At 46.3% G+C, this 22368-nt stretch overlaps 1 protein-coding gene across 1 annotated transcript in view; it reads left to right on the top strand.

Moving 5' to 3' along the window:
* The first annotated feature begins 850 nt into the window (after positions 1-850).
* The window catches only part of MOCS1 (molybdenum cofactor synthesis 1), a 28176-nt gene continuing 6658 nt past the window's right edge, over positions 851-22368 (top strand). The window contains 4 exon segments of the mRNA XM_032463014.1: positions 851-1055; positions 7409-7535; positions 8679-8846; positions 21169-21333. Of these exon segments, the coding sequence (XP_032318905.1) occupies positions 933-1055; positions 7409-7535; positions 8679-8846; positions 21169-21333 (583 nt within the window). The 5' untranslated portion in view covers positions 851-932.

Raw genomic sequence — 22368 nt, 5'->3', positions numbered from 1 at the left:
GAAGTACAGGTGACTTGCAATGTTGTGTTTCAGGTGTACAGCAAAGTGTTTCAGATATATATGTGTGTGTGTGTGTGTGTATATATATATATATATAAATCTATTCTTTTTCAGGTCTTCTCCATTATAGGTTATTACAAGATATTGAATATAGTTCCCTGTGCTGTGAGGGAGGTCCCTGTTGGTTATCTATTTTATATATGTTACTCCCAAGCTCCAAATTTATCCCCCCCCCCTTTCTCCTTTGGTAAACATAAGTTTGTTTTCTGTGTCTGGCATCTATTTCTGTTTTGTAAACAAGTTCATTTACATCATTTTTTTTAGACTCCACATATAAGCAGTATCCTATGGTATCTGTCTTTGGAGAAGTGTATTTTGAAGGAAATAGCCGACTATCCTATAACCAGGGCCCAGACTACCATGAAGGAAGTGAAATAAGTCGTAAACATGCAGGGTCAGATCTTGTTTTCATATAAAATGTTGATACTTTGTTCATTATGGGCTTTTTCTTTTTCCCCTGATTTTGGCTTTTACATATATTGCATTAAAATATTATTTACCTTGATAACCTACTTTTTTGGCACCACTTTAAATTTTTCGTTCACCTGCCCTACAGTACTCATGTCGTGGTATGACTGGCACAAAGCTCAGAGCTGCCGGAGAAGCCTGTAGGGAAAGACCCAGGATCTCTGACTCAGTTTGAACTTGTCTTCTTCAAACCCTAGAACACTTGACCAGCTCAGGAAAGGAGCAGAGGGAATGGACTGCAAATCCCAGAAGCCCGCGCGGCACGGCGCCCTCGCCGATTGGCTGCACGAGCCTCGCTCCCGCCCCGCCCCGCCCCGCCCGCGCTGACCCTAGGCGGCGAGTCCCGGGGCAGCGTACTCTCGAAGCCGGCTACCCAGTGGAGTCTGGCCTGGCCAGCAGGCTCCATGGCGGCGCCACTAGTGTCCCGGATGCTGCGGCGGGTCCTCAGCTCCAGAGTCCGGAGCTGCAGCTCGGGGGCTCCGGTGACGCAGCCACGCCCTGGGGAGCCCTCCCAACCTGCCGTGGAGGTGAGCCCACCCACAGACACACTTTCCTGGGGAGGGGGTGGCCTGGCAAACTGCACCGTATGCCCAGAAGCACCCCAGCCCGTCCGCGGCAGCCGCTTCTGGGACGGACCCCCTCACCCCCCACCCCACCCCCGGCGCCGGTGCTCATGTAGGGGTAGGGATAGGAGTGGAATGATGTTCTCTAGAGAGACTGCCCAGTCTCACCCTGTATCCCAAGGAGGGGTGGCGGGGTTGGGGCGTTCCTTGGGGTCTGGCTTAAAAACATCCCTGCCCACCCAGCCATGCAACCCCCTTCCAGGTCTGAGTGACTTCCAGAGACAGGAGAGCAGGCAGGCAGGACTTGGTCCAATGAGATGTCATGAGTACCCCTCTCAGCCCTACCTCCCACCCGGCCTCTACCTTAAGCACTTTCCTCCCTGTCCCCCAGAGGAGGTTGTATGGAATTGGGTGTTTTGTGGCGCCCCACTTCATAGTGTGACACTGACTAAAAATGTCACCTTTATGCTGCCAATAGTTAGTTGTCACTTTGTAGTCACAGGGCTGTGTGACCCGTCCTTCAGTGACTCTGTTTCATCTTCGTTCCCTGAGGAGGGTTCAGCCTCGTTCTAGAGCTGGATGGAGCCCAGGACTGGGCTCCTCCAGGATAGGAATTCAACTATCTCTTTAGGGTTGGAATAGCCCCCCTCAGTCCTTGACAGCACCCCTCAGAGGGATTCACAGCATAACAGGCTTTAAGTTTGTTGTTCTTTTGCCCAGGTAACCATTTTGGGAGAAGCATCTCTTTGCATTTGGTGAAACCTCTTTTTCCACCATTCCTTTCCCACCTCCTGGCACAAGGCTTCAAGTCCTGGGATTTAACAGATCGTACACCAGCTGTTGGTCGTTCAGGGGGAGGGTCTCAGCCTCACTTGCTTTCCTAGAATCTGACCCCCTCCCCACCCTACCACCCCTCCAGGATCCTCAGATAAGCAAATACTGTTGCTGGAAGGTGGAGAAGTTTGTCAGTATCTTTGAACTCTAAACTTCACGAAGCAAAGATTCCTGAGAGATCTTTAAAGAATTCACGAAAAGGGAAGTTTCTTCTCCCTCCTGCCCCTAATTGGTTTTATACCTTTCATCCTGTGCTAACGGACTTCATTTGTGGTCTCCCTTGATCCTCACAATAAACCAGGTGAAGTTAGTAGAGTGTATTTTCAGGGGAGGGTGCTCATCAAGTTAACCTCCCTGGAGTCTGGAGCTGTGAAATGAGGGAGCAGGAACTCAAACTCTAGCGCCTGAGCTCCTGCGGCTTCTCTGCAGGGAACATAAGGGGAGAGGCTGCTCCTACCCTTTCCTTTACCCTGTGAGGGGAGGCATAATTAGTGGGTAAGAATGTGGACTCGAGCAGAATGCCTGGGTTTGAGTCTCAGTCCTCCCACTTCTTAGCTGTGTGAACCTCAGCAAGTCCCTTTACCCCCTGTATATATATTTGGCTGTTTGAAACAGAACTAGTGAGGGTGCACGCAACAGATCACTGGACAGGGAGCCCCAAGCTTTCACCCTCTCTCTTCCTCCAGCTTTACCTGGCTCCTGGGGCCATCACCTCCCCTCACTTCTTCTCTTCAAACCCAGCTGTGGGGTCCAGCCCATGTGTATGCGGTGGGGTAGGGCACAGAGTGTCTTTAATAGGCTCTCAGAGGTGAGACAAGTCTGGAGATGTGTGTGTTCAGCTTGCCGGTTGGCAGGAGCAGGGAAGGGGGCATCTGGAACCCCTGTCCCTGCTTCCCTTCCTGCAGTGTGCTTGTTCCCCACACCCCACACAGGGCTCTGGAGTCCTGGTTTGGAATGGGGGGTGCTTGGAGAGACAGAGGGGGAAGCCACTGGATGTTGTCTGTGTGTCAGGGTGTGGGTGTGAGATGTGGAGTGGAGGCTCGCTGTGTAGAAGGGGGGCCTTGGGCTTGGTCCAAGGACAGACTGAGGTGCTTCTATAGGTGGGAAGGGGAGGCAGCAGTGTGCAGGGAGTTGGGGAGGGGAGATGTAGCTCCTTGCCGGCTGGATTGGGGTAGCCAGGCCAGTCTTCTCTGCAGGGCTTCCCCCAGTTGGAAGCACTGCACCCTCCTTCCTCCCTCTCAGCCTCCATGCAGGCTTTGGTGGGATGACAAGGGACTGGCCTCAGGCCCTGGGCCTACTCTTTGGGGCAGAGGAAAGGATGACTCTGGTGCCAGAGGCACTCGGCTTTTCAGGGGGCCAGAAGGAACAAACGTCGGAGAGAGGGGTGTGCAGGAAGGGATGGGGTAAACTGGGACGGCAGGGCCTGTCCTGGGGTAGCACACAGGAAGGAGAGGGGACCTTTCAGGGGGCTGTCTGGACTTCCAACTTGCCCAGCTTCTCAGTCTTTGTTGCAGTGAAGTGTGACTGTCCTTGCCGGAGCCACAGGTGTAAAGACCTCACACTTAGTGTGGGGGTGGAGGGAAGAGGAGGCCAAGGCCTGGGGCAGTTTGCTAGCTCCCTTCATTTAATAGGTTAATTTTGAGGCACCCCTGCTATGTATCATCCCAAATAGCAGGTAAATCAGGGTCATTGATATTTGGATTTGGCCTGTGTTCTTTTTTCCTGAATAACACAGCTACTCTACTGTCTACATTCTGAAGCTCTTTTTGAGGGGCGGGGGGCTTTATCATTCAAATCAAACACCTGGGTTAAGGATTGAGTACCTGGGGCGGCCAACAGGATATAGTCAGTAGCAGCTGGGAGGCTGCCTAGTGCCTGGTTACTGGCACTGGTATCCGTGCTCCTGGGAAAGCTCAGACCCCACTTGTCTTGCTTTGGGTGATGTGACAGCAGGTCTGAAACCCCAGCCTTGGGCCCTCTGCCCGTCATTAGGTCCTTGCAAGACCAGGGAAGCTGACAAGAGTGGGAAAACTAGTCATGGCACACACAGTGAGTGCCCCTCCGTGAATATGGGATGAGTGGATATTTGTAAGTACGAATCATAGTTTAAAAAATGGGAGGAGTCATGTACTGAACACCTACTGCGTGCCAGGAACACCTCCTGTTGAGTTTGGTAGGATAATTGTCCATACTTTATGGATGAGGAAGCTAAAGCTTAAAGAATGGTAGGCAACTAGCTCTTACACCTAGGTGGTAACAGAGCCAGGCTTGTAATTCAGGTTTACCTGCTCCAAGGCCTATGCTCAGAACCTCAGCCGCCGGCCCAGATCAGAATGGCGCTGGATCCTGGTGCGGCTGGGCCAGCGGCTCTCAGCCAGGGCTGCAGAGTAGAACAGGGGTGCTACAGAAAAAGCCAGGGCCCCCTCCCGAGCAGCTGAGTCAGAATCTTTGGGCTCCAGCCTCACTGCTACTTAGAAGCTCTTCAGGTGATTCTGATGTACAACTGAAGTTGAGAACCACTGTATGAGGTTAAACCATTTTGACGGTAGAGACCAGCTTAGAACTGAGTGGCTACCCAGTGTAACTGGGTTTTACACACACCACCTTTCTGTCTGGGTTGGGGGCCTTCCTGTTTGTTCACTGACATGGTGGTTTGACACCTGCTACAGACACTGGGATAGTGAGGCAGGCAGGAGGGCCTCCCACACAGAAGGAACAGCCCGGTCCAGGCTGGGGCCCTGGGAACTTGAGCAGCTAAGGATGTTCTACTACTTCTGACATGTCCTGGCCCGTCCTGGCCCCTCCTGGCCCCTCCTGGCCCCTCCTGGCCGAGAGGCATTGCTGTCTAATCTGCCCAGTAATTCCCCTGGATTCCGGGCTCCTTTGACTGGTGCTCATATTTTTCCTCCAGGGTTCTTAAAGGAGAAGGAAAAAAATGGAAGAATTAAAGTAAATGAAAGTGGGACATGCAGTGTTAGAGGAGAGAGGAGGCAGAGATAAGGCTTGTTAGTACCCAAGTGATGAGTCTGAAATCCTGGCAGTGTGGGGGGTAGGGCAGAGAGTCTGTGTGTTTAGGAGACTGGGTCCGGTACTGGCTGTACGGTCTGAATTAATCTAGAAAAGTTACCTCCGGGTCTCCAAAGTGAAATCTGGCCTGCCCCTCCTGTGGCCAGAGCAGAGTGCCTAATTCCATTCTGGATTGCCCCATTCCACTGCTCTCTCTTCAGTTTCTGCTGAGTCATACCCCATGATCCTCTCACTTGCTGTCAATTCCTAAATTTATTTTGGCTCCTCCCTCACCCAGCGCCTCCCCAGCGATGTTAAGATTAGGGTGAGATGGGCGTCTTGGCAAGTGAGGAGGTGGAGTCTGGGGTGACTGACAAATGAATTGTGAATAGCTGTTGATGGCCAAGTGCCTGAGCTCCTGGACCCTGGTGGCCAATGAGGGTGGGACTCTTGACTCTGGAGTGTCCCCTGCCCCACCTCCAAGGGCACAAGTGGAAAGTCAGTGGGGTGAGTAGGGAAGGAGGAACACTTGTGATTATTTCAGACTGCAGTTCAGAGAAGTGACTGCTACTTTCTTGTCATGGGAGTGGGAACAGGGTTTCTTGAAGGACACGGGAAACTGATCTTGGAGTGGGCAGAGTAAGGTCAGTTTTATGGACCCAGGAAAATGATGAAGCACCCCCCGTGCTCTGTCTCTAATATCCCTTCTATCTCCTGAGTCAGTCAGTGGCCCTTGACTTTGGTGGTACCTTAGAATCACCTGGAGAGATGAAAAACCTAAGTTCTCAGAGATCCAAATTTGGTCTCCAAAGGGATTTTTTTTTTTTCTTCATCTTCCCAGATGGTTCTAATGTGTAGCTGGGGCTGCGGAGGTAAGGAAGTAAATGTTTCTTCTTCCTGGACCTCAGGAGTGCCCGAGTCCTTTGTTCTTAGTTCACAAGATCATGGTAATCCTGGCTTCCTGTCTGGCCCCCTCCTTTATAGCAAGATAACCTTAGCCGCTCACTGTGTTCCTAATTTGCAGCTAGGAAAGCAGGCCTGGACGAGTTAGGGAACTTTCCCAGTATGTTGGGGCACACCTGGCCCAGAAACCAGGGGTCTTGCCCCCAAGTCAGTTCCCTGTCCATAGATGTCACAGATGACCACCACGGTCATGATTTCTTTGTTCTAAAGATTCTAGAGAAGTGACTTCTCCCTGCCCTGGGTACCATCCCACGTACCTCCTTGGACACATCCTCAGGGTGCAACTTGGGAAAGAATTTAGAACTTGGAATCAAAAGACCTGACTTTGAATCCCAGTTCTGCCAGAGGTGTTCCTGGACCCCATCCAAGTGTTGGTTATAATAATCCCTTACAGAGAACATTCTTTGGAAACTTGAAGATACCTTGCAAATGTTACTTTTGTGGAACAGTTGTCTCATCAGCATCTGTCATGACTGTGCTCTCAAGGGCTGTGCTCTCAAGGAGGGAGAGAGTACAGACTCGCTCAGACTTGGGAAAGAGTGAGGTTGGCTCCCTCGTTTCCCTCCCCAGGATGAGTTTGGGCCTTGCAGGGAATCTCTGGCAGTCTTCTCCCCCTTATCCCTTATACCCCAACCAGTGGGTCCTTAATCCTTTCCTCTGGCAGTGGGTAGGTGAAGGATAAGGACTGAAGTAATCTGGGCATGGGATTAGCAGGGTGGCCATCCTGGGACATCCATTCTCCCTTCCTGGGATCTGGGGGGACCCATTCCCTCTGCAGGTCTCCCTGGTTGGGCTGTCCTTGCCCCAAGGCTTCTGCAGGAGGGGGGCCCTCCCCATGAGTATACCTTCCCCAGCTGGGTACGGCCCCCAGGTACTCCTGGTGGCTTGGTCTGTTGGGTCCTCCTGAGCAATAGGAAGGCCCTAGGGAGTACCCCTCAGCCCCGAGGTGGGGACAGCTTGTGTGACGCCCCTCCCCCACAGTGAGTGACTTTGTTTTGGGCTCCAGGTAAGGAATGGGAGGCCTGGGTTGGAGAAGCGGCTGCTGTGTCCCTCTCAGCTCCCTGCTGCCTCCCTCCTCCTCCTCTGGACGTGCTTGTCAGGCAGCACATTTGCCAGGTGCCGAGCGGCAACATGCCATCCTGGTGACCAGTCCAGACGGAGATGCTTGTTCCCAGATAGGCTTTCTTTGAGGTGGGGTGGGCAGTGGACGGTGACAGGGGAGGAGGCGGAGGCCGGATGTCCTTCCTGCTGTCTTGCTGCCCAGCTGAAATCCCTACCGAGGTCCGGCACCCAAGGCTGATTGTGGGGCCTTGCCAGGGCAGGTCCTTCCCTGCGGGCTGTTCTTCCGGTCTGTGAGTGAGGGGGAGTCCCGGACCCCCAGGCCTGCAGAGCCCAAATGGACGGAAGGGTCAGAGGGTGTGCGGATGTCAGAGATGAGGGCGGGGTCAAGTCCCCGAGTGGGCTCTCCCTAGCCCCGGAGCAGAGCCCACAGTCCCCTGCCCCTGCCGTTGCAGGAGCCATCCAGGCGGAGGCAGTTCCTGAGGGAGCATGCAGCCCCCTTCTCTGCCTTCCTCACCGACAGCTTCGGCCGGCGACACAGCTACCTGCGCATCTCCCTCACCGAGAAGTGCAACCTTAGATGTGAGTCGCCCTCCTGGGCCCTCTCTGAGCTCCTGTCCCTCTGCTCATGTAGCTCCTGAAACTGCCCCACATCCAGGAATCCTTCTCAGTCCTCCCCATTCCTCTTTCTAGAAAACTCCACCAACCCCTCTTCCTTGCTTACCAGGTAGGGATTCAGGGGCTAGGGGTCAAGGGTAAGTTTTATGATCCTGGAAGCTGGGTTCTACCAGGGATTAGACTGGAACAGAATTGCTGTTGGGTTTAAGATTAAGGTTGGCCCTGAGTCTCTCGCTATTCCAGGGCTCTTTTTCCCTCCCTCCCTCCCTCCCTTTCGCTGTAGCTCACGATAAGAAATATATTTACTGCATGGCCCAGTAAGTGTGTGTAGTAAATGTTTAACCAAACGTTTCTTGTGTGCAGTACTGATGTTCTGATATTCTTACCTAATCTATCCAAAAAAACCGGTTTTGGATCCTTCACTAATTTGACTAAATGGCCCTTTAACAGATCCTGGCCACTGGAACTGATGGTAGGAGGTGGGGCCCCACTCACCTCATTTCTCCCCTTCTGCTACCTCACCCTGAACAGGGAGTGCCTCAGTTTTCCAGCCTGTAAATCAGGACAGAGGATAACCTGATAGAGAGAGACTGGATATGAGAACACTTGTGGCTACAGAGGAGAGCGGCTTTTACCAGGCCAGGGAGAACATCCCAGCCTCCTTCCCCTCACAACATTCACAGAGAGGACTGCTTGTCAGTCCAGATGAAATGAAGGTGGATGAGCAGTGGCAGAAGGAAGGGGCCCAGGGCCCTGGCCTCCCAGGCAGATCCAGGCCAGCTGCCCCTCCCTGAGGGGACCAGCATCTTGGCCTGCCCCTACATCGAGTCAGGCCATGCTGTCTGCCTAGTTTATCGTCTTGAATCTATACCCCCAGCTCCGGCCTGAGGGATATGAAAGCCAGATGGGGAAGGGACATTAAATTTTATAGAAGAGAAAGGTGAGGCCCAGAGGGAATCTGGCCAAGGGTTTGTGTCCCCTCAGACTTGGCAGGGTCTCTCCTCATGGCTGGGATGGGGTTCAGAGAAACTTGTGGCCTGGTGGGGGAGAGTTGGGGCCTAACACTGCAGTCATGTCCCACCTCCACGTCCCCTCCCTTCCCCTTAGGTCAATACTGCATGCCCGAGGAAGGTGTCCCACTGACCCCCAAGGCTGACCTGCTGACCACTGAGGAGATCCTGACCCTCGCACGGCTCTTTGTGAAGGAAGGCGTAGATAAGATCCGGCTCACGGGTGGAGAGCCGCTCATCCGGCCAGATGTGGTGAACATCGTGGGTGAGTTGGACTACGGTTGTCACCACTTCTCCCAGCTCCTGCCTCGTCCCACTGGACTCCAATGATAATATGAATATTGGCAGCTAGCATTCCTGTAGGGCATTGTGCTCACTTAGTCCTGCTACCCTCTGAGACAGGTACCATTATTATTCCCATTTTGTTAAGAAATGAGGCACAGAGTTCAATAACTTGCCAAAGATCACAAAGCTAAGTGCCAGAGCCCATGGCTTGACATCAGATTTCGACTGAAGTCCTCACTGGGGCCTTGAGGTCCGTGTGGTCTGGCTCACATCAACCTCAGAGACCTCTCTCCTGCCCCTTTGCCTCTCTGTTCCCCTCCAGTCATGCTGCAGGGCCTTTGCATGTGCTGTTTTCTTTGCCCAGAGCACAGGGCCTCTTGCCTGCCTCATTCAGGGCTCTGCTCCAATCTCATCTCCTTGTGGAGGCTTCCTTGACCACTCTGTCTAAAGCACCCCCTCCCCACACCCACCCTCCCAGCCACTCTCTCTCCCGGGAGTTGGCCCGCTACAGCTCACTGTCCAAAACTGGGCCACCACCTGTTTTTGTGCGTGGCCTGCAAGCTAAGAATAGTTTTTATGTATCTGAATGGTTGGGGGGAAAATAATCAAAAGAATAACATTTGCATCACGTGAAAATTTTACAAAATTTTAAAATTCACTGTCCATTAACAGTTTTATTGGATCATAGCCACATCCACTGATTTACATATCTCCCACGCCGCAGAGCTGAGGAGTTGCCACCAAGACCAGCAAAGCCAAAAATATGTGCTCTGTGGATTTATACAGAAAAGGTGTGGCAACCCTACTCTACCACATTATGCCATTTGGTGATTTTTTAAATTGTCTGTTAACTGGCGTGAAAGCTCTCAGGGAGCTAGACAGGTGTGGTTCACGGCTGTGTCTCGAGCACCTAGGAAAGCACCTGACACATAGCTGGTACTCACTGGTGTTTGTTGATGAACATGGATGGCTCAATGTACGAGCTCTGAAATACGACATGCCCACGAGTGATCTCGGCTGCGCCTCGCGCTAGCATTGTATTTTCGAGCGGCTTTTAAAGTCCATGCTCAGCCTTCAGACCCAGATAGTAACCTCCCTTCTAGGGTGGACCTGAGGAGAGAATGAGAAGCAAATGCCCAGCAAGTGGCAAGTGCTGTGCATGGGGTGGAGAGCCTCTTCCTGTATGCTGCCTCCGAGCCCCGAGGTCAGGCGGAGAGAGACCTTTGCTCATGTAATTATGGAAGATGAAATCAGAGGAAAATAAGGTTCCATGTTCTTGATTGCTGAGCTCCCCACCCTCAGCCTTCTGCCTCAGTTGCTGGTTCAGTACACATTCCCTGGAGAACCTTCCCCTGGGCCTGACTCTGTGCTGGTCAAAGGAGGATGAGCCGCAGGCCCGGCTGTCAAGGACCAACCCCCCACCCCAGCCCGTTGGTGGAAGCAGCCCCTGGAGCCTGCTGTCCAAAGAGGAGCCCAGGTGCTGTGGGAGCCCCAAGGAGGAGCCCAGGGATCCCTGACAGCTCTCTCTCCTCCCTCCTTCCCCATGGCTGGCTCCCTCCAACCCCTGCCGGTCACTTGACCTGGAACCGTGCCATCGTTCCTGAGCTGGACGAGCTGGCCCAGGGGAGCTGACTCCCTGTTCCAGGAAGCTCCTCTGAGCCTGCAAGGCAGACTGGGTTCCAGGAAAGGCTGCCAGACCTAGCCTCCTCCGTCAGGCCACAATACCTGCCGTCTGTCCAGGGCCTGTGGGAGAGCAGAGGGGGTGGGGATCACTGCTGGTCAGAGAGGGATGGCTGAGCACAGACGGGAGGATGCAGAGCTCTTCACAGAAGCCACCAACCTGCGCAGTGGGAGGTCTGGGAGCCAGGAGAGGTGGCAGCCTGGTTCCAGCTCTGTGCTCTTCCACTCCCTGGCCCCGTGAACTTGCACAGGTTCCTGCCCAACCTGGGGCCTCAGTTTACTCATCTGTGCACTGGTTACGTCATGGGCTTTCCTGCTGTGATGGTTCTGGCTTCTTGGTTCTGGCCAATGGCATGGGGTGGGCAAGGGTGGATCACCACATATATGTTGGTTAGGACAAGAAACTGGCTGCAGTGACCTGCTTCAGAGGATTTACCTCCTACTCCCAGAGGGCAGGGCAGGTGGGCGCTAGTGGGGAAGAAGGGCTGGAGTGAGGGGAGGGGCCAGCAGTCAGAGGCAGGACATTCACAAGCACTTGTCCCAACCCTCCTGGCTGAGAGTTTCAAGGGACCCTGCCCAAGGGGCAAGGTGAAGGGGTTGCAGGCTTCACAGAGCCTGTTGTCCTGGTCATTGGGGGTCCCTGTCTGAGCTCAGTCAGCCCCAGGACTGGTGCTGTAGAACTGCCCTGGGAAGATGGCTCAGTTCCCTGTCTGCAGTTGTCTGTGACCCCGCCCACCAACCCCCAGACGCTCCAGCACCCCCACCCCCATCCCTGCGTGTACTGAAGTCCCTCCCTCTCTTCTGCCAAGATGAGTTTAAGGCAGCGCTGTCTGATAGAACTTTCTGGGCTGATGGAAACGTCCTCTATCTGTGTTGTCTGATAAGGTAACCAACAGCCACAAGTAGCCTTGAGCCCTTCACGTGTGGCTAGGGTGACCAAGGAACCGAACTTGTAACTTTATTGCATTTTAATTGATTTAAATAGCCATGCACAGTTAGCCACTGCCATGTTGGATGGTGAAGGTTTGGGATTTCCCAAAGTACAAAAAAAAAAGGAAACCAGGCATACCTCACTTTATTGTGCTTCGCTTTACTGCACTTCAGATACTGCGTCTCTTTTGTACAAATAGAAGGTTGGTGGCAGCCCTGCATCAAACAAATCTGTGGACGCCATTTTTCCAACAGCATTTGCTCGCTTTGTGTCTCTGTGTCACGTTTGGGTAGTTCTTGCAATCTTTCCAACTCTTTCATCATTATTTTTGTTATGGTGATTGGTGGTCAGTTATCTTTGATATTACTACTGCAACTTCCTGAAGGCTTAATAATAGCAATTTTTAGCAAAGTGTTTTTAATTAAGTTCTATACATTTTTTTTAGACATAATGCTAGTGCACACTGAATAGACTGCAGTATAATGAAGACATAATTTTTATATGCACTGAGAAACCAGAAAATTCGTGTGACTCTTTATTGCGATACTTGCTTTATTAAGGTGGTCTGGAACCAAACCCACAATATCCCCAAGGTATGGCCGTAAATACACAAGTACCATGACCGTGTTGGCAGCGTTGGCAGAGGACTTGTGTTGGATCCTGACTCCAAAACTGACTCGTCACTGTTAGGCGACAGTTTAGTTCAAGAATCACTCAGTCACGTGGCCTTTTCCTGTCTTGTTGTTTTGTCTGTCCTTCCTCCCTTCCTTCCTTCCATTACGTTGAAGAAATGAAACAGGCAACATCTAGATCTCACAGCTTAAAGCCCATGAGGGGCTTAATACAATGGGGAGCCGTTAGGATTGTCTTGTTGTTTTGTTTTTTTTTAGGATTTTTCTGTTTATTTATTTGTTTTATTAAAGTATAGTTGATTTACAATATTGTTAGTTTCTGGTGTACAGCAAAGTGATTTAGTTTTATATATACATACACGTATATATACACACATATTCTTTTTCATATTCTCTTCCATTAGCATTTGTTACAGGATATTGAGTATAGTTCCCTATGCTGTACAGCAGGACCTTGTTGTTTATAGTAGTTAGTATCTGTTAACCCCAAACTCCTAATTTATCCCTCCCCTGTCCCCAAAGTTTTGGGTTTGTTTTTTTTTTTCACTAAGTTTTTTAATTAAAAAAATTATTTTATACTTTTTTTTTGAGTGGGAAGGATTTACTTATTTATTTTTAGAGGAGGTACTAGGGATTGAACCCAGGACCTTGTATATACTAAGCATGCGCCCTACCACTTGAACTATATGCTCCCCACCTCAAGGTTTTTGAAATGGGTTGAGGTTTTTGTTTTATTTTTGATGGACTCTAGTTACATAGAATTAGATTAAATCATAATCCTGGGTTCATAAAGTAATCTCATTATTGAGCCATGCATGACCTTTTTTACTTTATTTGCAGAAATTTATTTACATGATTTAATAGTGTTAAGAATTCCTAAGGAAACCCACTGCCTCATCAGTTTTTTTGGAAGAATCAGAACCCTGGCAATAACCTTTAACCACCTCTGTGGACTTCCCCACAGTGTACTTAACCCCCTCCCAAGGAAACACTCCTAAATGTTGTATTTATCATTCCCTTGCTTTTTAAAATGAGATGGTGTTTTTGAACTTTGTAAGTCGTGCTGTGCAGTCTTTTGGGAATTACTCTTTCGACACAACTGGAATTCACATACGTCATCCTGATTTCAGTTCTTTCTTCTGCGACCTCCTGTTCCATTATGTGAATACATCACACTTCCTCCTATTAATGAAAACTTGGCTTGTTTCCAGTTTCTTGGTATTGTATACAGTGCTGCTTTAAACACTTGTATTTACATTCACGTGTCGGTGTACAGTTTCTCTAGGAGTGGAAGGGCTGGTTTATGGAGCGAGTATGTGAATGTTTAATGTTGGAAAACAACTTGGCGTTATCTTAAAGTGGTGGTGCTGTGCACTCTCACCAGCTGCCCACCCAACGGTTAGTATTATCGTTCTGAATCTTTGCCTGTGGACCGGGTATAAAGTGCTGTTTTATTGTGGGCTTGATTTGTACTTGCCTGTCTAGGGTGAGGTCAGGCATCTTGTCACAGGTTTATTAGCTATATATATTTATTTTTCCATTTAATACCAGATCATATCATTTTCCCAATTTTCTATTTGGTTGTTTGTCCTTTCGTGTTGGTTTGGTAAAAGTTCTTGATGTATGTGACAGATGCCTTCTCCCAGTTTGAAAAAGCAAGCCACACTTTGTGTAACAATTCTTCTGGTTGATAGTAGTTCTTAAATTTATCAGTCCTGTCTCTTATGGTTAGTGCTTTTTGTACTTGTTTATGAAACACCTCACCCAAGGTCAGAACAACTACTTATGTTAGTACTAAAAAATTTAAAATTGTGCTTTTTTTGCATTTAAGTCTTTAGTTAATCTGTGAATAATTTGGGGGAATCCAGTTTCATTTTTTTTTCCATGTGTTATTTTTTTCTAGTTCTTCAACAGTGCTTTAGCTATGCTAAGCTTTGCCCATGGAAACTTTAGAATCAGCCTACCAAGTTCCCTGGAAAATTCTGTTGGGATGTTTTTTTCCATTTTACTGTGTTAAAATATACATAACATAAAATTTACCATCTTAACCACTTTTAAGTGCACAGCTCAGTGGTGTTAAAATACATTCACATTGTTATGCAGCCATCACTACCACCATCCCTACTCTTGTCATCTAGTAAATCTGAAACTCTACCTGTTAAGCAATGACTCCCCATTCTCCTCTTCCCCAGCTCCTGGCAACCACCTTTGTACTTTCTATCTTTATGATTTTGGCTACTCTAAGAAACTCATTTAAGTGGAATTGTGCAGTCTCTGTCTTTTTGTGACTGGCTTATTTCACTTAGCATAATGTCTTCAAGGTTCATTCATGTTGTAGCACACTGAAGAATTTCCTTTCTTTTTCATAATATTCCATTGTATGAATATACTACATTTTGGTAATTCATTCATCGGTCAACTTGGGTTGCTTCCATGTTTAGCTATTGTGAACAATGCTGCAAATATTTCTCCCCATTCTGTGGGTTGCCTCTTTACTCTGTGGATAGTGTCTTGATGTACAATTTTTTGAAATATTGAACACGAGTGTACAAATATCTCTTCAGTCCCTGCTTTCAGTTCTTTAGTGGAATTGCTGGGTCATATGGTAATTCTGTTTTTAATTTTTTGAGGAACTTCAATACTGTTTTCCACAGTGGCTGTACCATTTTACATTCTTACCAGCAGTGTGCAAGGGTTCCAACTTCTCCACATCCTCACCAACAGTTATTATTTTCTGGTTTGTTTGTTTGTTTTGTTTTGTTTTGTTTTGTTTTGTTTTGATAGTAGCCATCCTAGTAAGTGTGAAGTGGTATCTCATTGTAGTTTGATCTGCATTTCCCTGGTGATTAGTGCTGCTGAGCATCTTTTCATGTGCTTATTGGCCATTCAAATATCTTCTTTGGAAAAATGTCTATCAAGTCCTTTGCCCATTTTTCATTTGGATTATTTTCGTTGTTGTTCAATTTTAGGAGTTCTCTATTATTCTGGGTATTAATCCCTTAACAGATTTATTGTTTGCAAATATTTTCCCCATTCTGTGGGTTGCCTTTTTACTCTGTGGAGAGTGTCTTCATGAAAATTTTTAAAAATTGTACATTAAGTGCAGTTTATTTTTTCTTTTGTTGCCTGTGCCTTTGATGTCATTTGATTTGGATATCTCATGAAGCTTTTGTCCTATGGTTTCTTCCAAGAGTTTTATTCTTTTAGGACTTACGTTTAGGTCCTTGACCCATTTTTAGTTAATTTTTGTGTATGGTAATTAGGAAAGGATCCAACTTCATTCTTTTGCATGTGGATATCCAGTTTTCCCAGCACCATTTGTTGAAAAGACCATCCTTTCCTCATTGAATGACATGGTCTTGGTCCCCTTGTCAAAAATTATTTGACCATGTATACAAGGATTTATTTCTGGGCTCTCTGTTCTATTCTATTGGTCTTTGTGTCTGTCTTTATGCCAATGCCACATATTTTGGTTGCTGTAACTTTGTAGTAAGTTTTGAAATCAGAAAGTGTGAGTCCTCCAGTTTTTTTTGTTGTTGTTGTTGTTCTTTCTTAAGATTGTTTTGGCTATTTAGGGTTCCTTGAGATTCCGTGTGAATTTTAGGATGGGTTTTTTAAATTCTACAAAAGGTATCATTGGGATTTTGTTAGGGATTACATTGAATCTGTAGATTGCCTTGGGTAATATTGACATCTTAACGATATTAAGCCTTCCAATTCATAAACATGGGATGTATTTCCATTTATTTCTTTTAATTTCTTTCAGCAATATTTTGTAGTTTTCATTTTATAAGTCTTTCACCTCTTTGGTTAAGTTAAATCCTAAGTATTTTATTCTTCTTGTTACTCCCTTTACAGATTGTTCATTGTGTCTGTGTATGTTGGGATTTTAATTGCATTAAATCTGTGTATCAAAATAGGGAGAATTGACATCTTTTTTATTCACACCCCCACCTTCCCACAGCCATTTCCCTCCTTTGCCTTATTCTTTGCTCTGGGTAGCTAGCTGCTAGGGACTATATCACTCAGGGTCCCTTGCCTTTTGGGTTTCTGATGGGTTTGGCCAATGAGATCAGATTTTTTTTTTGCTGTTCCCTGCTCTATTTCTATACCAGGTTTTTGGCAGTAGCTGAATTCCCTCCAGAGCTAAAATTCCTACAGGATAGCCACTCCTCTATGGTGACTTAAGTGGACTCTTAACTTAATTTCCTCCCCATGTCCCTTTGGCCCTAGGCATGGATCCCCAGAGTGCTATACTGTAAGTTGCTGAGACCATTAATTCTACTCACGCCTTTGTGAGTAGTCCTTTCATTAAAGTCTTTATTTTAATCATCTGGGATGAATTCTGTTTTATGCTAGGATCCTGACAGATACAGTGTCATTTTAAAATTACATTTTCTAACATTGTTGATATTATATTCTTATCACTCTCCTATTAATGCTATAATGTATCTGTTTAGATTCTTTGGAGTTTTCTCCACTAGCAAACACGTCATCTGCAACTAAAGACAATTTTCTCCCTGCCTTTATCCTTTTATTTCCTTGTCATAGTGCAATATCTAGGATCTGAAGTACAATGTTGAATAGTGGTGGTAATAGGAGAATATTCCTAATGTTTCCCCATTTATAATGTTTCTTAAAAGTTTTTTTTTTTTTTACAAATAACTTCTATCAAGTAATGAAGTTCCTTTCCCAGTTTACTAAGTTCTTTTTTTTTTTTATTATTATACACTTTCTAATGTATGTTAGGATGATCTATGATTTTTGTCTTTATTCTGTTACTCTGAATGACATTTATAGCTTTTCTGATATTGTACCTGGAATACACCCAACCTAGCCATAGTCCACTGTTTTTATCTACTGTTAGGTTCAGTTTGTTAATATTTTGTTTGTTTTTTGCATTTATATCCGTGAGTGAAATGAATGTGTGAGTTTTCATTTTCATGCCTGCCTTAACTGATTTGTGGTATTAAATTCCAAAGAATGAGTGAGGTCATGTATCAGTCTGATGGGGCTACTGTAACAAAATACCACAGACTGGGTAGCTTATGAATAGCAAGTGATTTCTCACAGTTTTGAAGGCTGGAAGTCCAAGATCAAGGTGCCAGCACGGTCAGGTAAGGGCTGTCTTCTGGGTCGCAGACTTCTCATTGCATCCTCACATGGCAGAAGGAGCTGGGGAGCTCTGTGGGATCTCTTTTATAAGAGCACTAACCTCTTTATCCTTATGACCTAGTCACCTCCTAAAAGCTCCACCTTCTAACACACCATCACGTTGGACATTAAGATTCAACAAATGAATGGTGGGGGGCGGGGGTATAAACATGCAGATCATAGCAGATGGTATTCCCTCTTATTCTTTTACCTGCAAGAGCTTGTCTTAATCCATGGTAATCTCTTCTTTTAAAGTCTGGTAGAGGTCACTTGTAAAATTGTCTATGCCTGGTATTTTATTTACAGGGAAATTTTTAATTGCTGCTTTAATTTCTTTAATAGTTACTGCATTATTCAAGTTAGCAACCTCTTTTGGAGTTAGTTTTGGTAGTTTTTATTATTTTTTAGAAATTTTAAATGTATGAAATTGTTGGTAATATTTTCTCATTTTCATCAGTTTTACTTAGTTTTGTCTTTTTCATTCTTAATGTGGTTTATTTGTGCCTGTATCTTTTTGTTAAGTCTTGCAAGAGATTTGTCTATTGTGCTGGTCTTCAACAAAGCAACTTTTGAGTTTGTTGAACCTCTTATCGTGTATTTGTATTGTTTCATTATTTCCATTTATGTTCTGGTGTAACCTGTTGTTTTCATAACATTTAGTTTTAAGCATTTAATTTTTATTCTCATTTTTTCTTTGATCATGAGATATTTAAGAGTGTTTTTAATTTCCAAATATGAGGATTTTAATTTATATTTTTATTAAATTATAATTTAAGTATATGAGTCAAAGAATCTTATCTGAATGAAACTTCCTTTCAAATTTATTGAGGATTGCTTTATGACCTAGTATATTGTCCGTTGTTGTAAGTGTTCTTTATGTGCCTGAGAAGAGTGTTTATTTGTTAATTATTACACAAAGAAGTCTGTATTTGTTCATTGGATCCAGCTGGTTAATTTTATTGTCCAGACCTCTGTTTATCTCAGTCTTTGCTGGCTTTCTATCTGCTTGGCTTTCCAGTAATAAATAAGTGGGTGAATTTGTTAGTTTCTCCCAGAGGTCTTGTTGCTTTTTATTTTGTCCAGAGTTGAGATGATTTTATTAGGTTCGTATGCTTAGAACTGCTATGTCTTCTTCATAAACTGGATCTTTTATCACTATCTAGTGCATCTCTCTCCATAATGATACTTGTGGTCTTAAGGTCTATTCAGATCCTCTGCCCATTTTTTAATCAGATTTTTTTTTTTTCATGTTGAATTGTATGAGTTCTTTGTTTGTTTTGGATATTAACCCCTTACCAGAGGCATCATTTGCAAGTATCTTCTCCCATTCAGTGGGCGACCTTTTCATTTCCTTTGCTGTGCATTTTAGTTTGATGTGGCCCCACTTGTTTATATTTGCTTTTATTGCCTTTGCTTTTGGTGTCCAATCCAAAAAATCATTGCCTAGATGATGTTAAGGGACTTACTACCTGTTTCCTCCTCCTAGGAGTTTTTTGGCTTCAGATCAAGATTTAATCCATTTTGAATTAATTTTTGTGCATGGTGTAATCTAGTGGTCTAGTTTTCATACCTCTGCACATAGTTATGCAATTTTCCCAGCACCATTTATTGAAGAGACTGTTCTTTCCTCATTGTATATTCTTGGCTCCTTTGTCGTAACTGGCCATGTATGCATGGGTTTATTTCTGGGCTCTCCATTGTGTTCCATTCATTTTGTAATACGATTCTATTCCATGTTTTTATGCCAATACCACACAGTTTTAATTACTATAACTTTGTAATATAGTTTGAAATTAGGGAGCATGATGCTTCCAACTTTGTTCTCCTTTTTCAAGACGCCTTTGGCTAAACAGGATCTTTTCTGGTTCCACACATATTTTAGTATTGTTTGTTCTTTTTCTGTGAAAAATGCCACTGAAATTTTGATAAAAAGTCCATTGAATCTGGAGATTGCTTTGGGTAGTATGGATATTTTAACAATATCAATTCTTCTAATCCGTGAATAGAGAATATCATTTGTGTTGTCTTCAGTTTCTTTCATCAATGTGTCATAGTTTCAGTTTATAGGTCTTTAACCTCCTTGGTTAAGTTGATTCCTAGGTATTTTATTCTTTTTGATGCAATTGTAAATGGGATTTTTTTTTTAATTTCTTGTAATTTGTTATCAGTGTATGGAAATGAAACACATTTTTGCATATTGATTTTGTATCCTACAATTCTATTGAATTCATTGATTAATTCTAATGGCTTTTTGGTGGAGTCTTTGGAGTTTTCTGTATATAATATCATGTCATCTGCAAATAGTGACAGTTTTACCTGTTCTGATTGGATGCCTTTTATTTCTTCCTCTTTTCCAGTTGCTATGGCTTGGACCTCCAATACTATGTTGAATAACAGTGGTGAGAATGGCTATCCTTGTTTTGTTCCTTATCTTAGAGGAAAATCCTTTAGCTTTTCACTGCTGTGTAAGATGTTAGCTGTCATATATGGCCTTTATCATGCTGAGGAACATTCCTTTTATATCCACTTTGAGAGTTTTTAGTCGTGAATGAGTGTTGAGTTTTGTCAAGTGCTTTTTTCTGGATCTATTGAGATCATACAATTTTTATTCTTTGATTTGTAAATGTGGTGTATCACATTGACTTTGTGGATGTGAGCCATCCTTGCATCCCTGGGATAGATCCCGTTTGATCCTGGTGTATGATCCTTCAAATGTGTTGTTGAAGTTGGTTTACTAGTAATATTTTGTTGAGGATATTTGCATCTACATTCATCTACCTCTGATTTTTTAAAGAATCATCTTCTGTTATATCTGTTGCTTCTCCTTCCTCTTTCATTCTTCTATTTGTGGAATTTATCTTTTCCTTCACAACATTCTTTTAAAATGCTTGCTGATCTCTGCTCCCAAGGTTTTGGTAGGCCCAACTGTCAGTGCTCTTTTTATGCTGGTTGTGCCTGCGTTTGTGGGGAAGGGAGGTGAGGTTCTGCTGGGTCCCAGGGACCCTGTATCTCCTGAGTATCTGCAGCTGCTCTGGGCTGCCCCCACCCCTTCAGCGAGCTTAAGTGCTCTAGCCTTGGGGTGGCGTAAAAGCTGCTGCCTTCCCCTGTTCATGGGATGGGAGAGAGAACGGCTTACCAGCTCATCCGTATATAGTTCTCCAGACAGGCAACCTCCTTGACACACCCAGGGACCCCCGTGCTCCTTGTCCAGGTGACTGCTAAGCCTCGTGTGGGCTAGTCACCCTCCCAGTTTGTTCAGAACCTTCTCCTGTGTGCTCTTTGGGCTCTGGTCTCCTTGATCCATCTGACCCCATCTGCTTTCTGTCTTTCAGCATTTCTCCACCTTTCTGGGCCATTGAAGGCATTCTTTCTTGCCTTCCAATGCTGTTATGGATTCTTTTTTAATCCTTCAGTTATTTCTAGGGATTTTGGGTGAAGTGGAAGCGTCATCTTAATGCATAATCCAAGCACGTTTTTGTTCCTGTTACACATAGTATCAGGACCTGTGAGTTGGTTATTAAGAGCCCAGTCCTAGAGTTGAGTACACATGGATTTGAATCTGAGCAGTTTTTCTTACTAATTGTATGACTTTAAGCAATTTTCTTAATCTCTCTGAGCCTGTCTCTTCTCATCTGTTGAATGGGGATAGTCATTGTGAGGCTTCAGTGAGCTCGTGCAAACCCTCAGCAGAGCCTCTAGCAGAGTGAGCATTCAGTGTTTCATCTTTTGGTTGTTATCTTTGTTCTTATTCTTATGTTTCTTATTAAGCTAATACTGGTTAATAGAGATCTGCAGCAAGCCCCCTTTCCATACAACTTATTTAAACGCAGAGTTTCTCCTTCCAGCCCATCTCCTGGCCTCAGCAAGAACAAGCAGCCTGATACCCCTTCCTGTTGTCTCTCCAGCCCAGCTCCGCCAACTGGAGGGGCTGAGGACCATTGGCATCACCACCAACGGCATCAACCTGGCCCGGCTGCTGCCTCAGCTTCAGAAGGCTGGTCTCAGTGCCATCAACATCAGCCTGGACACACTGGTGCCGGCCAAGTTTGAGTTCATCGTCCGCAGGAAAGGTGATCAGACGGGTTTCGTGGTGGAGGGTGACACCCCCCCCCCCCGCCCAGGGACCACGTGGCCTGGGAGCTGAGGCTGGTGTGAGGGTCCTGGTCTCTCGCTCTTGGTGGCCAGGCTATAGATAGCTAAGCCTGGGCATTTGTTCCTCACCCCTCATCCTTCCCAAATGTCCCTCGTCTCTGTAGCCACACCCTTGAGGACATTTTGGGATCGGATGCTAATGAGCTCTGGTGACTAATGTCCCCCTACCCTGCCGCCAGTTTGCGCAGGACTAAAAGAGTTCAAGAACACACGATGCTCCCTTTTTAAAACCAAGACAGCCCCAAGGGAACTGGGACCAGTTGGTTACCCTGTTGTGAGCTCTGAGGAAGTGTGGAGTGGAAGCAGCTGCCCTGAGGTGCCAGGGTCAGGGCCAGCACTGCCTGGTGGCATCCCCCGGCACCAAGGGTGCTCCCTGTACCCAGCCTGATGTAAGCCTCTTCCTTCACCCCCTGCAGCAAGCACACCCACTGCCTCCTCCCACCAGGCTTCATCAGGGAGGACAGGAGTGGAGAGGTAGTGCGGCCCGGGCCCCAGGTCCATGGACTCCCTGTTGGGGTCGGATGCCCTTCAATCTGGGGAGGGGCGTACATTACTGAGATCTCTCCAGGGGATCAGAGAGACTCCAGGGAGACCTAGTTCTCCCTCCTCTGCTCTGGAAACAGCCTACAGCTCTCAGCCCCACCTCCTCTTACCCACCACCTCCCACCCAAGTGTGTGACTTCCTGTTTATACTCATCACTCTGTACAGGGCACTGCCTCTCTCTGGACCTCAGTTTCCCCACCTAGACTATGAGAGGGTCCGCCTAGATCAAGGTCCACATGCTACAGCCCACCAGCCAAGTCCAGCCCCTGCCGGTTGTTTTTTTTTTTTTTTTTTTTTGTAATAGCCTTTGAGCTAAGAATGGATTTTGCATATAACATTTGCTATGAGTTTAATGATACAGGACGTTAACTATGAACCCCAATTAGGAAAAATACCATCCTTGCAAAAA

This window comes from Camelus ferus, chromosome 20, assembly GCF_009834535.1.
Source record: "Camelus ferus isolate YT-003-E chromosome 20, BCGSAC_Cfer_1.0, whole genome shotgun sequence".
Lineage (NCBI taxonomy): Eukaryota > Metazoa > Chordata > Mammalia > Artiodactyla > Camelidae > Camelus > Camelus ferus.
Note: the sequence above shows the minus strand (reverse complement) of the source record. Positions and strands in the feature narration are given on the sequence as shown.